The 11,369-nt window shown below is 71.9% G+C and overlaps 1 protein-coding gene and 2 non-coding genes across 7 annotated transcripts; 2 read left to right on the forward strand and 1 right to left on the reverse strand.

Moving 5' to 3' along the window:
• Positions 1–412: 412 nt before the first annotated feature.
• Positions 413–8,632, forward strand: MAPRE3 (microtubule associated protein RP/EB family member 3). Of its 5 annotated transcripts, none has more exons than XM_065055450.1 (7): positions 413–561; positions 5,679–5,806; positions 5,897–6,042; positions 6,120–6,321; positions 6,943–7,094; positions 7,214–7,366; positions 7,606–8,632. In XM_065055450.1, exons 2-7 carry the CDS (start codon positions 5,686–5,688, stop codon positions 7,672–7,674), a joined length of 843 nt encoding a protein of 280 aa, XP_064911522.1. In that variant the 5' UTR covers positions 413–561; positions 5,679–5,685; the 3' UTR covers positions 7,675–8,632. The 5 variants fall into 5 exon arrangements, with proteins under 5 accessions (XP_064911522.1, XP_064911520.1, XP_064911521.1 ...); XM_065055448.1 differs by lacking the exon at positions 413–561 and adding an exon at positions 729–747; XM_065055449.1 differs by lacking the exon at positions 413–561 and adding an exon at positions 2,308–2,646 and having other exon boundaries at positions 6,120–6,276.
• Positions 8,633–9,228: 596 nt separating this feature from the next.
• On the reverse strand, positions 9,229–9,392 carry LOC135579255 (U1 spliceosomal RNA). The gene has a single exon (XR_010471978.1). It is a non-coding gene; the product is annotated as a U1 spliceosomal RNA (small nuclear RNA).
• A 1,651-nt stretch (positions 9,393–11,043) lies between these two features.
• Positions 11,044–11,207, forward strand: LOC135579254 (U1 spliceosomal RNA). Its single transcript, XR_010471977.1, has one exon. It is a non-coding gene; the product is annotated as a U1 spliceosomal RNA (small nuclear RNA).
• Positions 11,208–11,369: the final 162 nt, after the last annotated feature.

Raw genomic sequence — 11,369 nt, forward strand, 5'->3', positions numbered from 1 at the left:
GGGATGGGGTGCAGGTGGGGTTTGGGGGTCTGTGGGGTGCAGATGCGCGCGGGGGAGGGCGGGGGGGTGCAGGGGCTCCTGAGGGGCCCTGGGCTGCGCTGGTCCCCACACCCCAGGGGGCACTGGGTGTGCTGGGGGATCCTGGGAGCCCCTGGGGTCTCTCGGCTGTGCCACAAGGCCTCTGCGGATCCCGGGCGGACAGGGACAGTCCCAAGTGCCCCAGCAGACTCTGGGGCTCCGGGAGGCCCCGGGCAGATCCCGGGAGGGTCCCAGCGGGGTCCCGGGGTCGCGGCGGTGCGGAGGCCGCCGCCGCCCGCCCGCAGGGGGCGCTGTGGGCGACGCGGGGCCGCGGCCGGCGTTGCCAGGGCGACGAGAGGGGGCGTGACCAGCTCTGTTGCCATGGCGGCGGGGGTGGGGCGTCGCAGGGGCCGGTCCCGCCCGCGGGGACAGCGGCGGCGGCGCATGCGCGGGCGGCCCGTGCGGTCCCGGCCCGGTCCCGGCGAGCCCGGCGCGGTGCGGAGGGTGCGGAGCGGCGGCCGGAGCGGCCGCGGCCCGAGCGCGGTGAGTGATGACCGGCACCGCGCGGCGGGGAGGGGCGGGAGCGGGCCGAACCGGGCCGCCGCCATCGCCCGCATCCCGGCACCGGCTGGCGCCGCCCCGCGGGACCGGGCGGGGGAGCTGCCGGGGCCTCGGGTGATGGAGCGGCCGTGGCGGGGTGGGGGTGTCCGCCCGGAGCGGCCGTGACAGGTGTGCGGGCCCCGGGGATGGCGCGGCCTTGGCCGGGGAGGCCGGGGGATGCGGGAGCGGCCGGGCCGGGGGTCCCGCGGGGCCGGGGGCGGCGGGGCCGGCCTGACTCAGCGGCGGCCGCCCCTGCGCCCCGGCTGCGCCTCCCGCAGGGCCCCGGCGCGGCGCGGCGCGGCGCGGCACGGCACGGCACGGCACGGCACGCCGGGAGCTGTAGTCCCGGTACCGGCGGGGCTGCTCGCACCGCGCAACGTCGGTTACCGGGCACCACCCGCGGAGAGCCGCGAGCTGCAGCCGGGCCCGGGCCGCCGCCGTGCGGGCTTTGTGGCGGTGCGGGGCGATGCTCCCGGGCGGGCTCGGTGACCCGCCGCAGCGGCACGCGCTCCTGCCCCTTGTCCCCGTGCGGCACGGCGCGGCCCGGCCCGGCCCGGTGCCACGGGCAGCCCTGGGCGAGCAGGACGGCAGCACCGAATGGTCCCCATACGGGTGCATGTCAGGGTGGGGGGACGGTTTCCTTCCCGGGGCTCCGTCCCCACCTCTCCCCAGGGGACATCCAGCTCCATCTCCTGCTGGTGACCTTCTCACCCCCCGGTGTCGCTGGGGTCCCCGGGGGTGTCGCGTGCCACCACGGTGGCTCCCACGCAACGCACGGGTGGGGATGGCGTGGGGACAGCTCTTGGCGAGCAGCGCTGGCGTGGCCAGCTCCGTGTGGCCTGTCCTGGCGCGGCCCAGTCAGCGGGGGGCTGCCCGGCTGGGGATGCTGTGCCGCGGCACGCACCGGCCAGCGTGGGGGTGCCGGGGAGCGGCTCTCCCTATGCAGGCTCCAACCACCAATTTGTATCATCAAAAGGCACCGGCATTAATATTTCAGGGAGGCTGTGCAGGATAAGGATGTCGGTGAGGGGGGAGCAGGCGCGGTGGGAGACGCTGCTGGCAGCACCGCACTCTGCACATGCTCCTGCTGCTGCTATTTCGAGTTATTTAGGTTAGCGAGAGCCTGCGAGGCCAGGCCACCCTGCCTGTGGTCCTCTGCGTCCCCATCAGCCGGGCACCGTGTGCCCAGGCGCTGCACCTGTGCCGAACGCTGCAGCTGGGTGTTGTGAGCTCCCCGGCCGGTTGCCCTTGCCACAGGCTGGATGGGCTCTGCCACCTGCTAAAGAGCCGGGAAAAACGGTGCCAGGGGATGGACCCAGCGAGGAGCTGGTGCTGCCTGGTCCGGGCAAACCCGTGTGCCATGCACGGGCTCCAGTGTGGCGTGGTATGGTGGGGGGATGCTCCCTGGGGTCAGGGCACATGGCACTGAGGGGACAGCTGCAATGTCCGGGGGGATGGGGACAAGTGGCCACCACTGCCAGCACCTGGGTGATGCTGCCAGCTCAGCTGGGCAGCACCGCCGCGGCTCCGTGCCGCGCTCAGCCCCCGCCAGGTTGTCTGCCGCCCCCCTCGTGTATTTGTCACTTGAGAAGCCACCGGGACGGCTCCCAAAATAGAAGCCGCAAGTCGCAGCAGCCCAGATCGCCGCGGCACAGTGGTGTTGCCGGGCCGGCGCAGGCAGCGAGGGGCCGGCACTGACCCGTGGTCTCGGCGGGCAGCCGCAGCGCCGTGCAGCCGGTGCCTGGCCTTGGCAGCCGGCGCTGGCACTGTCGCCCCGGTGCTGAGCAAACACGTCCGGCGCAGCTGCCGGCCTCCTTCTCCTCCCGCTTTGTTTAGCCAGAGCGTGCCGGCCCGGCGAGGGCTGCGGTGTGGGACGCTGGTGCCCGCCATTGGTGCCAGGAGCCGGGCTGGACGACCCTCAGTGCCGCGGCAGCGCCGGCGGGACAGGGCAGGGACACGCGCCCCAGCGCTTTGTTCCCCGTTGGGCCTCGATTAGCAGCTTGGCGGCTGGACAATTAAAATGCAGCGGTAAGCGTCCCGCGGCACGGCTGGCCGGGTGCCCTGCGCCCCCGGCACGGGGGGGCTCCCTTGCATGGCAGGGGCTGAGCCCCAGACCCCCACGCCCCCTGCACCGCCGCTGCCTGCGTGCTGCCTGCGTGCTGCCTGCGTGCTGCCTGCGTGCTGCCTGCGCGACAGAGGCATAGCCGGCGTCAAGGGCGGCAGCCGCATTGCCCGAGCTCACCGCGGCTCCCCGGGGACCCGGTGCCTGCAGAGCCGGACAGCGCTCGCCCAGCCGTGTGCTGAGCCCCGCGCCAGAACAACTCCTCTCCCCACAGCTTGCTGGGAATCGGGGCGAAAGTTTTATTTTGATAATTTTTGTTGCAAAAGCTGGTGGCAGAGGCAGTGTCCAAACCGGCTCGGCCGGAGGCTCCTGCCCTGGGCGCGTCCGTCACCGTGGGCAGCGGGGCCGGCCCTGCCCTGGCCATAGGGCTCCAGCGCCGCTCCCGTCCCTGTCATTAGCCGGGGCGTGCTCGGCACTGTGGTGCAGGGCTTTGAACCCTGCGCGGTGTTTCAGAGGGTGGAAACAAGCTGGGTGGCACCGCGTGCCCCGGTGAGCGTCCCCTCGCAGCTGCCCCGTCTCACCGCCGGCTGCCCAGGGCCAGGACGTGCTGGTGCTCGGCGGTGCCACGTGCCGGAGCAGGGTCAGGGTGCATGGTGATGTGTGCCAGAGTCAGGGTGCGGCTGGCGGCGGCACGCCAGGGAGCGGCTGGCATGGTGACACCCCAAGTCATCTCGCTGTGAAACCTGTCCCTGCGGCTGCCGCCACGGGCCTGGGCTCGCTTCAGCAAAGGGGAAGCCGTGGCCGTGCCGAGGCGTGGGGCACCAGGGCCAGCAGCCTGCCGGGGCACGCGGTGGAGACCCCAGGTGCGAGGGATTGCGGGTGCATTGCCTGCCCGGCAGAGCCGGCTGTGCGGGGGGTCCTGCGGTGCGGGGCTGTGCGGGGGGGATCGTGTGTGGGGCTGTGCCCAGCACGGTGCTGGCAGTCTGTGCCTGGTCCCATGCGTGGCAGTGGCATGTGCCCCATGGCACGCGCCGGGAGAGGCAGGAGAGCCGTGTGCCCGGCCTGGGCACCGCGCAGCCTCCCTCAAGCGAGGCAAGACCTGCCCCCCGGCTCAGTGCGGCACCCGGGTCCTGCCAGGAGGCTCCGGCTCCGCCGTGTGCGCAGGGCGCTGGCAGCTGCTCCCGGCTATTTCGGGAAAGGCCGGCGATGGGGGGGGTCAGCCGGCTGGCGGCTGCTGGCCGGGGTGGGCAGGCAGCCCCCTGCCCGCTGCAGCCCCCCGCCTCCCGCCCGCTCCGCCCGCGGGCAAGCGCCGCCGCTCTCCGGCTGCACCGCGGCGGCCGCACCGCAGTGCGCGGGGCTCTGGCGCTGCGCCGCGCATGACTCAGCTCGGGGCTGCCGGAGGGAGGGGACCCCTGCCCGCTCCCCTGCCCTCTCCCCTGCCTGTACCCCTGCCCTTTCCTCTTCCCGCACCCCTGCCCGCACCCCTGCCCGCTCCCCTGCCCGCTCCCCTGCCTGTACCCCTTCCCGCACCCCTGCCCGCTCCCCTGCCCGCTCCCCTGCCCGCTCCCCTGCCCGCACCCCTGCCCGCACCCCTGCCCGCACCCCTGCCCGCACCCCTGCCCGCACCCCTGCCCGCACTGGGCGGCGTTAGGCTGTTGGAGGGTGCCGCGGCCGGCACGATGGGTGTCTTTGGTCTTCACCGGGGAGCGGCCGGTGCCCGTCACACCGTGCCGGGGGCTCGGGGCTGCTGGTGGCCGCAGGGACCTCGTTTCCAGCTGCTCGGGCGGCTAAAAATGCTGAACCCCCGCTGTGTGCCGGGGACACGGCGCCGTGCAGCCGGAGGGGCCGCGGTGCGGGGTCCCAGCCCGGGGGGGGCCGCGGTGCGGGGTCCCAGCCCGGGGGGGGCCGGGCTGCGCCACGGCCGATCCCCGATGCTGAGTCACGGCAGCAGCGAGGCTGTAAGTGGGGGGCGCTGTGGCCACGGGCACCTTTCCCCTTCGCAAGCAGCACCCCGGGGCGCAGCACCCCCGGCCACCCCCCCATTACAGCCAGGATGGGGACAGGGGGTGCTGCCCAGGGTGTCCCCCCCGGGCGCAGGGTGCGGGCATTGCCCCCCCTGCCGGCCTCGGGGCTGCGGCAGCAGGAGAGCGGGACGGAGGAGGGGACGGGGGAGGTGACAGGGGGATGTGGAGTGGGAGGGGGCTGCCCCCCCCCAGCCCCTGCCTGGCAGCTGGGCCTGAGCCCGGGGGAGGGGGAAGCGGATTAATGCTGCTGGGGGGGGCGCGGGGGGAGGCTCTGGGACAGCGGGTGGGATGGGGACCCCGCACTCAGGGAGGAGGCAGCAGGACAGGGACCCCACTCTTGCAGCGGGGCCGATGCCTTCTCCAAGGCGTTTGGAGGGTGTCTCGATGCCCCCCCGGCACCCCCCGTGCTCTGCCATGCCGTGGCTGCAGCTGGGGGGTCTCAGCTCCCGCGGTGCCAGGGCAGAGCCTCCGCCATCTGCGGGGGGGTTGCGGCTGCCGGCAGATGTTGCCCCTCTAAGCCTGCGCTCATGGACCCCGAGCCTGGCCCCAGCAGATTAGGCTGCCAGTGAGGGCTGGGGGGGCTGTAAGCTGCTTATGGGCCAGCGCTGGCCCCCGGGAGCCCCGTGGCCACGCACCGGGAAGGAGCTGTGCCCCGGCACGGGGGCAGAGCCTCACCCCCCCGGGACCCCTGAGCCGCATTCTGCAGTGGGTCCCGCTCCCGTGGCACCCTGGGGACGTGCCCCCCGCCAGGGTGGGACACCAGGGGCTCCTGGGGACCTTCGTGCTCTCACCGCACTGGGGGTGCAGCCAGGGTTTGGGGTCCCATGGGCTGCACCATGGCAGCCTGGGCACAGTGTCCCCGGTGCTGGAGCCCGGGTGGGACGGGCGCCCCGAGTCCTACGGCCCCTGGGGCTGGGCTGGGGGGCACGGGGGGTGGCGGTGGCAGCACCGGCGTGACATCTGTCTCTTGACAGCTGGGGCATGGCCGTCAATGTGTACTCGACGTCGGTGACCAGCGAGAACCTGAGCCGCCATGACATGCTCGCCTGGGTCAACGACTCCCTCCAGCTCAACTACACCAAGATCGAGCAGCTCTGCTCAGGTGGGCCGGGGTCCCAGGGTGGGGGGACGCGAGGGGACGGTGGCGCGGTGCCGCCACCCCCCGTGACGCCGCGGTGTGGGCCCGGCGCAGGCGCTGCCTACTGCCAGTTCATGGACATGCTGTTCCCCGGCTGCGTCCACCTGCGCAAGGTGAAGTTCCAGGCCAAGCTGGAGCACGAGTACATCCACAACTTCAAGGTGCTCCAGGCCGCCTTCAAGAAGATGGGAGTGGACAAAGTAGGTCCATGGGGGGGGTGCAGAGGGGCGGGGGCCGTGCTGGCGGGGCAGCCCCCGAACCCCTCTGTGCCCCCCAGATCATCGCGGTGGAGAGGCTGGTGAAGGGCAAGTTCCAGGACAACTTCGAGTTCATCCAGTGGTTTAAGAAGTTCTTCGACGCCAACTACGACGGGAAGGAGTACAACCCGCTGCTGGCGCGGCAGGGCCAGGACGTCACGCCCCCCCCAAACCCAGGTGATCACATCTTCAACAAACCCAAGAAACCCATTGGCACTGCAGGTAATGTCGGGGTCCCCCGGCGAGCGCTGCCCCCCCGCCCTCCCGCCCGGCCTCCTGCACCCCACGTCGCTCTGGCTGCGGCCAGGCGTCCCCCCGCCCCTGCCTGCGCCCCGCTCTGCTGCCTGCCTGCCTGCGACCGGGGGGGCCGAGCGGGTCTGCAGGGACACGCGGGGCGGAGGGGACGGCGGAGGGACCCGCGGGGAGCTGGGCAGGGCTCAGCCGCCTCCATCTTCCTGCTCCCCCTGGCTCTGGGGTGGCTTGACCCCAGACCCCCACGGCTGCCGTCCCCTGCCGTGCCGCTGCGCAGCCAGGCTGCTCCCCGCGCTGTGGGCACCGTGGGCTCCCTGTGCCGGCCCCACGGGGGTATCTCAAGGGCTGGATCCCCGTGTCCCATGGCAAACCCTGGCCAGGCCACAAGCGCCCCTTAGGGGGACTGGGGGTGAGATCTGCTGAGGGAAACTGAGGCGGGGGGAGGCTGAAGGCAGCGCAGCCCCGAGTGCTCTGCCTGCCCGTGCTGCCTGCTGCTGCCTCCTGGCCCCTGCCACCCCGCACCATGGGGGGGGTCCACATGGGCAGCTCCCCAGGCTGGCATTAACCTGTTGGTCCCCGTGTGCTGTCAAGTGCCCCAGAGGACCTCTCCCACCGGCCCCAAAAACACGCCAAACCCAGCCCGGCTCAGCAACGTGCCCAGCAGCATCCTCCGGAAAAACTCCCCCGCCACCCGCAACGGGGGCAGCGAGGCCGATGCGCAGATCCTGGAGCTCAACCAGCAGGTAGGCAGGAGCCCTGCCCGCCGCAGGGCCGGGGGACGCCTCGGTGTGGGAGGGAGGGGATGGTGCTGAGCCCCCCCCGGCACAGGCAGCCTCGGGCTGAAGGCTCCGTCCCCACGCAGCTGATGGACCTGAAGCTGACAGTGGACGGGCTGGAGAAGGAGCGGGATTTCTACTTCAGCAAACTGCGGGACATTGAGCTGATCTGCCAGGAGCACGAGAACGAGAACAGCCCCATCATCGCTGGCATCATCAGCGTCCTCTACGCCACAGAGGTGAGGGCTGGGCACCGCTGCCCTCCGGAACCCCCGGCCCATCCTGCTCCCTGGGACGAGCCCCCCATCCCCGAGGCTGCTCTGGCTTATGGCTACGATCACTCTCTGGGGTGCCTGGGGGGAGATGGGGCTTTGCCAAGGCTCTTGCACTGTGCCAGGAGGGGCCATGGGGATGGGTTGAGAGCGGGACCCCCACCCCACATGGCCCCGGGGCTGATGGCCACGTGTCCCCCGGCCAGGAGGGCTTCGCCCCACCAGAGGACGACGAGCTGGAGGAGCAGCAGCCAGAGGACCAGGACGAGTACTAGCCCCGGCACCTCCTGCGCCCGTGCCGCCCCGCGCCGTTCCCCCTCCATAGACATTCGAGGTCTGAGCCTGTGCGCCTCGCCCTGCACTGTCACACACCATCACGGTTCCTGGCGGCCGAGCCCACGGCCTTGGCGGCCAGCAGCGCCGGTGGAAGCCACAGTCTCCATAATAAATAGATGTCCCTCCAGCGAGGAGCACGGCTCTACCTGCGCCGGGGGCTGGGGGGTGGGGACAGGCTGTGGCCACCGCACCAGGGGCCTGGCCCTCGCCACCTCCACCCCGTATTTATTTCCGTTGTCCCCTCTGGTGTGAGTGCCATGGCCGCCCCAGCGTCCCCGCCTGCCCCGCTGTGTGAGAGCGAGAGGGAAAGAAAGATCGAGTCCTCGGGGTGTTTTCCTGGGGTGGATGGAGTGTGTTCGTGTGCTGCCTGCGCTGTCTGCACCCTGCCAGCCCTGGAGCCCGGGGACTGGGGCTGGAGCCCTGGGACCACTGCATGGGGACCGGTGCTGGCCCGGCAGCCTGCGGGCGGCGGGGGGGACGCAGCTCAGAGGAGGGAGGTTTTGCTTCAAGTTCCTGGGAGGATGCAAAAGAAACCCCAGCCTGGCTGGTGACGCGGCCGCCTGCCCGCTCAGGCAGGGGCAGGCAGCGGGGGCGCCCTGGCCACCACAGGCTGGGACAGAGGATGCCGGAGCGGGAGCCTGTCCCCGCTGTGGCATGGGGACAGCGGTGCCCCTGTCCCCGCTGTGGGTCCCCTGCCCTCGCCCATGGCCACCAAGGACCCCCCAGGCCAGCCGGGTGTCCTGCCCCGCGGGGCGCTGGGGTGGGTTTGCCGAGAGCGGCACGCAGCGCCTGTCCTGGCCGTCATCTCCCTGTCGCATCGCTTGTCTGGTCCGTCACCCCGGTTGCAAAGCCTGCATCTGTGTTAAGTTTTATTTAAAATAAACTCGTGTGGTAAAATGTTGTCTTGCCCCTCTGTCTGGGCTGGGTACAGCGAGCAGTGCCCGGCTGTCCCTGCGCCGGGGGGGTGACCGGGGAGGGGGCGGAGGAGCATTGTGGGACCCCTGTGCTGGATCTGGGGGTCCCGGCTGTCCCTGCGCCGGGGGGTGACCGGGGAGGGGGCGGAGGAGCATTGTGGGACCCCTGTGCTGGATCTGGGGGTCCCGGCTGTCCCTGCGCCGGGGGGTGACCGGGGAGGGGGTGGAGGAGCATTGTGGGACCCCTGTGCTGGATCTGGGGGTCCCTCGGTGAGGGAAACCCCGTGTCGGAGGGCGGGAGCTGCCACGGAGGCTGCGGAGCTGCTGGCAGGCAGGGCAGGGCTGGTTGAGCTTTGGGTCGGAATTGTATCGTACAGTCTGTTGTTGGTGCTGAATTACAAACACCCATGCGGACCCGGCTCCGGCGGGCACCGCAGTGCTCGGGACCCGGTGTCCCACCCCAGGACGCAACCGGTGTTTGACATCCGCCAGACAGTACAGCCCGACCTCTCGGAATAAGAGCCGAGCTACAATCGGACACGCACCACCCTCATTCGTCTGTTTCTGGACAACCATTGCCAGGGGAGAGCGCGAACGCAGTCCCCCACTACCACAAATTATACAGTCGAGTTTCCCGCATTTGGGGAAATCGCAGGGGTCAGCACACCCGGAGTGCAAGGGATGAGCCTCGCCCTGGGAAAACCACCTGCCTGATCATGGTGTCTCCCCTGCCAGGTAAGTATGCCCTGCTCCCGCGCCCGCGCCGCCCCACGCCGCCCCGCGCACCCCCACCACACGGACACCCCGCGCCGACACCCGCGCACGGGCCGTACGACGCCCCGGCCCGCGCCCCGCGTCTCGCCCACATGCGGCGCCCACGCAACACTCGCGCACGCCCGTGGGCGGTGTTGTCGTGGCGCGGGACGCTCCCGTCATGCCGCGCGGGGACTGATCTGCATGTCCCCGCCCTACGCGCGAGGCCCCGCCCCTTCCCGTTCGGAACGGTTCTGCCGCCAGCTGCGTGGCCCCTCCTCCAGCCGCAAGGCAGCGCCACCAGGCGGCGGGGCGGAGCGGAGCGCTCGCCGGCCCGCCCGCGTCCGCGACGGTCGTGACAGCATCAGGGGCACATCTCCAACACCGGCCACAGCGCCGGGAGCCCCCGCCGAGCTCTGGCACCGCGCGGGGTGCGCGGAGGGGTCAGCAGGATGGGCGGTGAGGGGACCGGCCATGAGCGAGCCCCAGGGACAAGGCTGGGCTAGGTGAAGCCCCGTGGGAGCTGAGTGGCCGGAGGTGACAGAGACCACGGACAGGGATTTGTGCATGGGGGACCTAGAGTGGCAGAGGCACTGGACGCTGCATCACCCCAGGCTTTGGGGTCCCAGTGCCCAGGGAACGGCTGGATGATGCCCCCGGACAGGGACCAGGGCAGGGAACGCTGCCGCAGATGGGACACACGCGAGTCCCTGGCTCCAGTGGGACACACCGGGTGTGTGGCAGGAGCTGGCAGGGTTATCACAAGCCACAGTCAGTGATGTGTGCTCGGTCACGGTGGTGGCAGGGGAGCCTGAGGGTGCAGAAAGGCAAATGTCACCCCGTGCCACACGCAGCTGCCCCCAGCGCAGGAGCAGCCGAGCCCGGCAGCGGCACCGGCACCTGCGAGCCCTGTGGGCAGTGTCAGCTCCGCGGTGGGTGCCCGGGGACAAGGACAGACGGACGCCGGCTGACGCCCGGCCAGCGCAGGGCGGTGCTGAGCACGGCCGGGACCGAGGGGCCAAAGCCACAGGGGCGGCCCCGGCCAGGAGCCAGGACGGCGGCCGGAGCGGAGCTCAGCGCAGCACCGACCCAGGGGCTGCCGCGGCACCGCACCCGGAGCTGCGGGACGGGTCGCCGGGAGGCCCGAGGGGCCGGTGACAGCGGCACCGCGGGGCACGCGGAGGGGCAGCGAGCCGGGAAGCGGCGCGGAAGTGCCGGCTCCGCCCCACCCGTCCCGCCCGGGAACCCCGAACCGGGACCGCCCGCGAGACCCGAATCGGGACCGCGCGGGAACCCCGAACCGGGAGCGCGCGGGGCCGCTGGGGCGGGGCTTGCGGGCGGGGGCGGGGCCACGCAGCTCGCGCCGCTGGCGGCAGAACCGTTCCGAACGGGGAGGGGCGGGGCCTCGCGCGTAGGGCGGGGACATGCAGATCAGTCCCCGCGCGGCATGACGGGAGCGTCCCGCGCCACGACAACACCGCCCACGGGCGTGCGCGAGTGTTGCGTGGGCGCCGCGTGTAGGCGAGACGCGGGGCGCGGGCCGGGGCGTCGTGCGGGCCCGTGCGCGGGTGTCGGCGCGGGGTGTCCGTGTGGTAGGGGTGCGCGGGGCGGCGTGGGGCGGCGCGGGCGCGGGAGGGGGGCATACTTACCTGGCAGGGGAGACACCATGATCAGGCAGGTGGTTTTCCCAGGGCGAGGCTCATCCCTTGCACTCCGGGTGTGCTGACCCCTGCGATTTCCCCAAATGCGGGAAACTCGACTGCATAATTTGTGGTAGTGGGGGACTGCGTTCGCGCTCTCCCCTGGCAATGGTTGTCCAAAAACAGACAATGGTTTCGAATGGCGCTGTGTTCTAGATGACGGTTGCTCGCGGGGTCGTGTTTTAAGAACCACCCCGGCGCCCGCCCCCTCGTGTCACCGGTTCGGTTGCTCCTGGGACCCGGCTGCGGAGCCGGTCCCGCCGGTCG

The sequence above is a fragment of the Columba livia genome, chromosome 3 (genome assembly GCF_036013475.1).
Source record: "Columba livia isolate bColLiv1 breed racing homer chromosome 3, bColLiv1.pat.W.v2, whole genome shotgun sequence".
NCBI lineage: Eukaryota > Metazoa > Chordata > Aves > Columbiformes > Columbidae > Columba > Columba livia.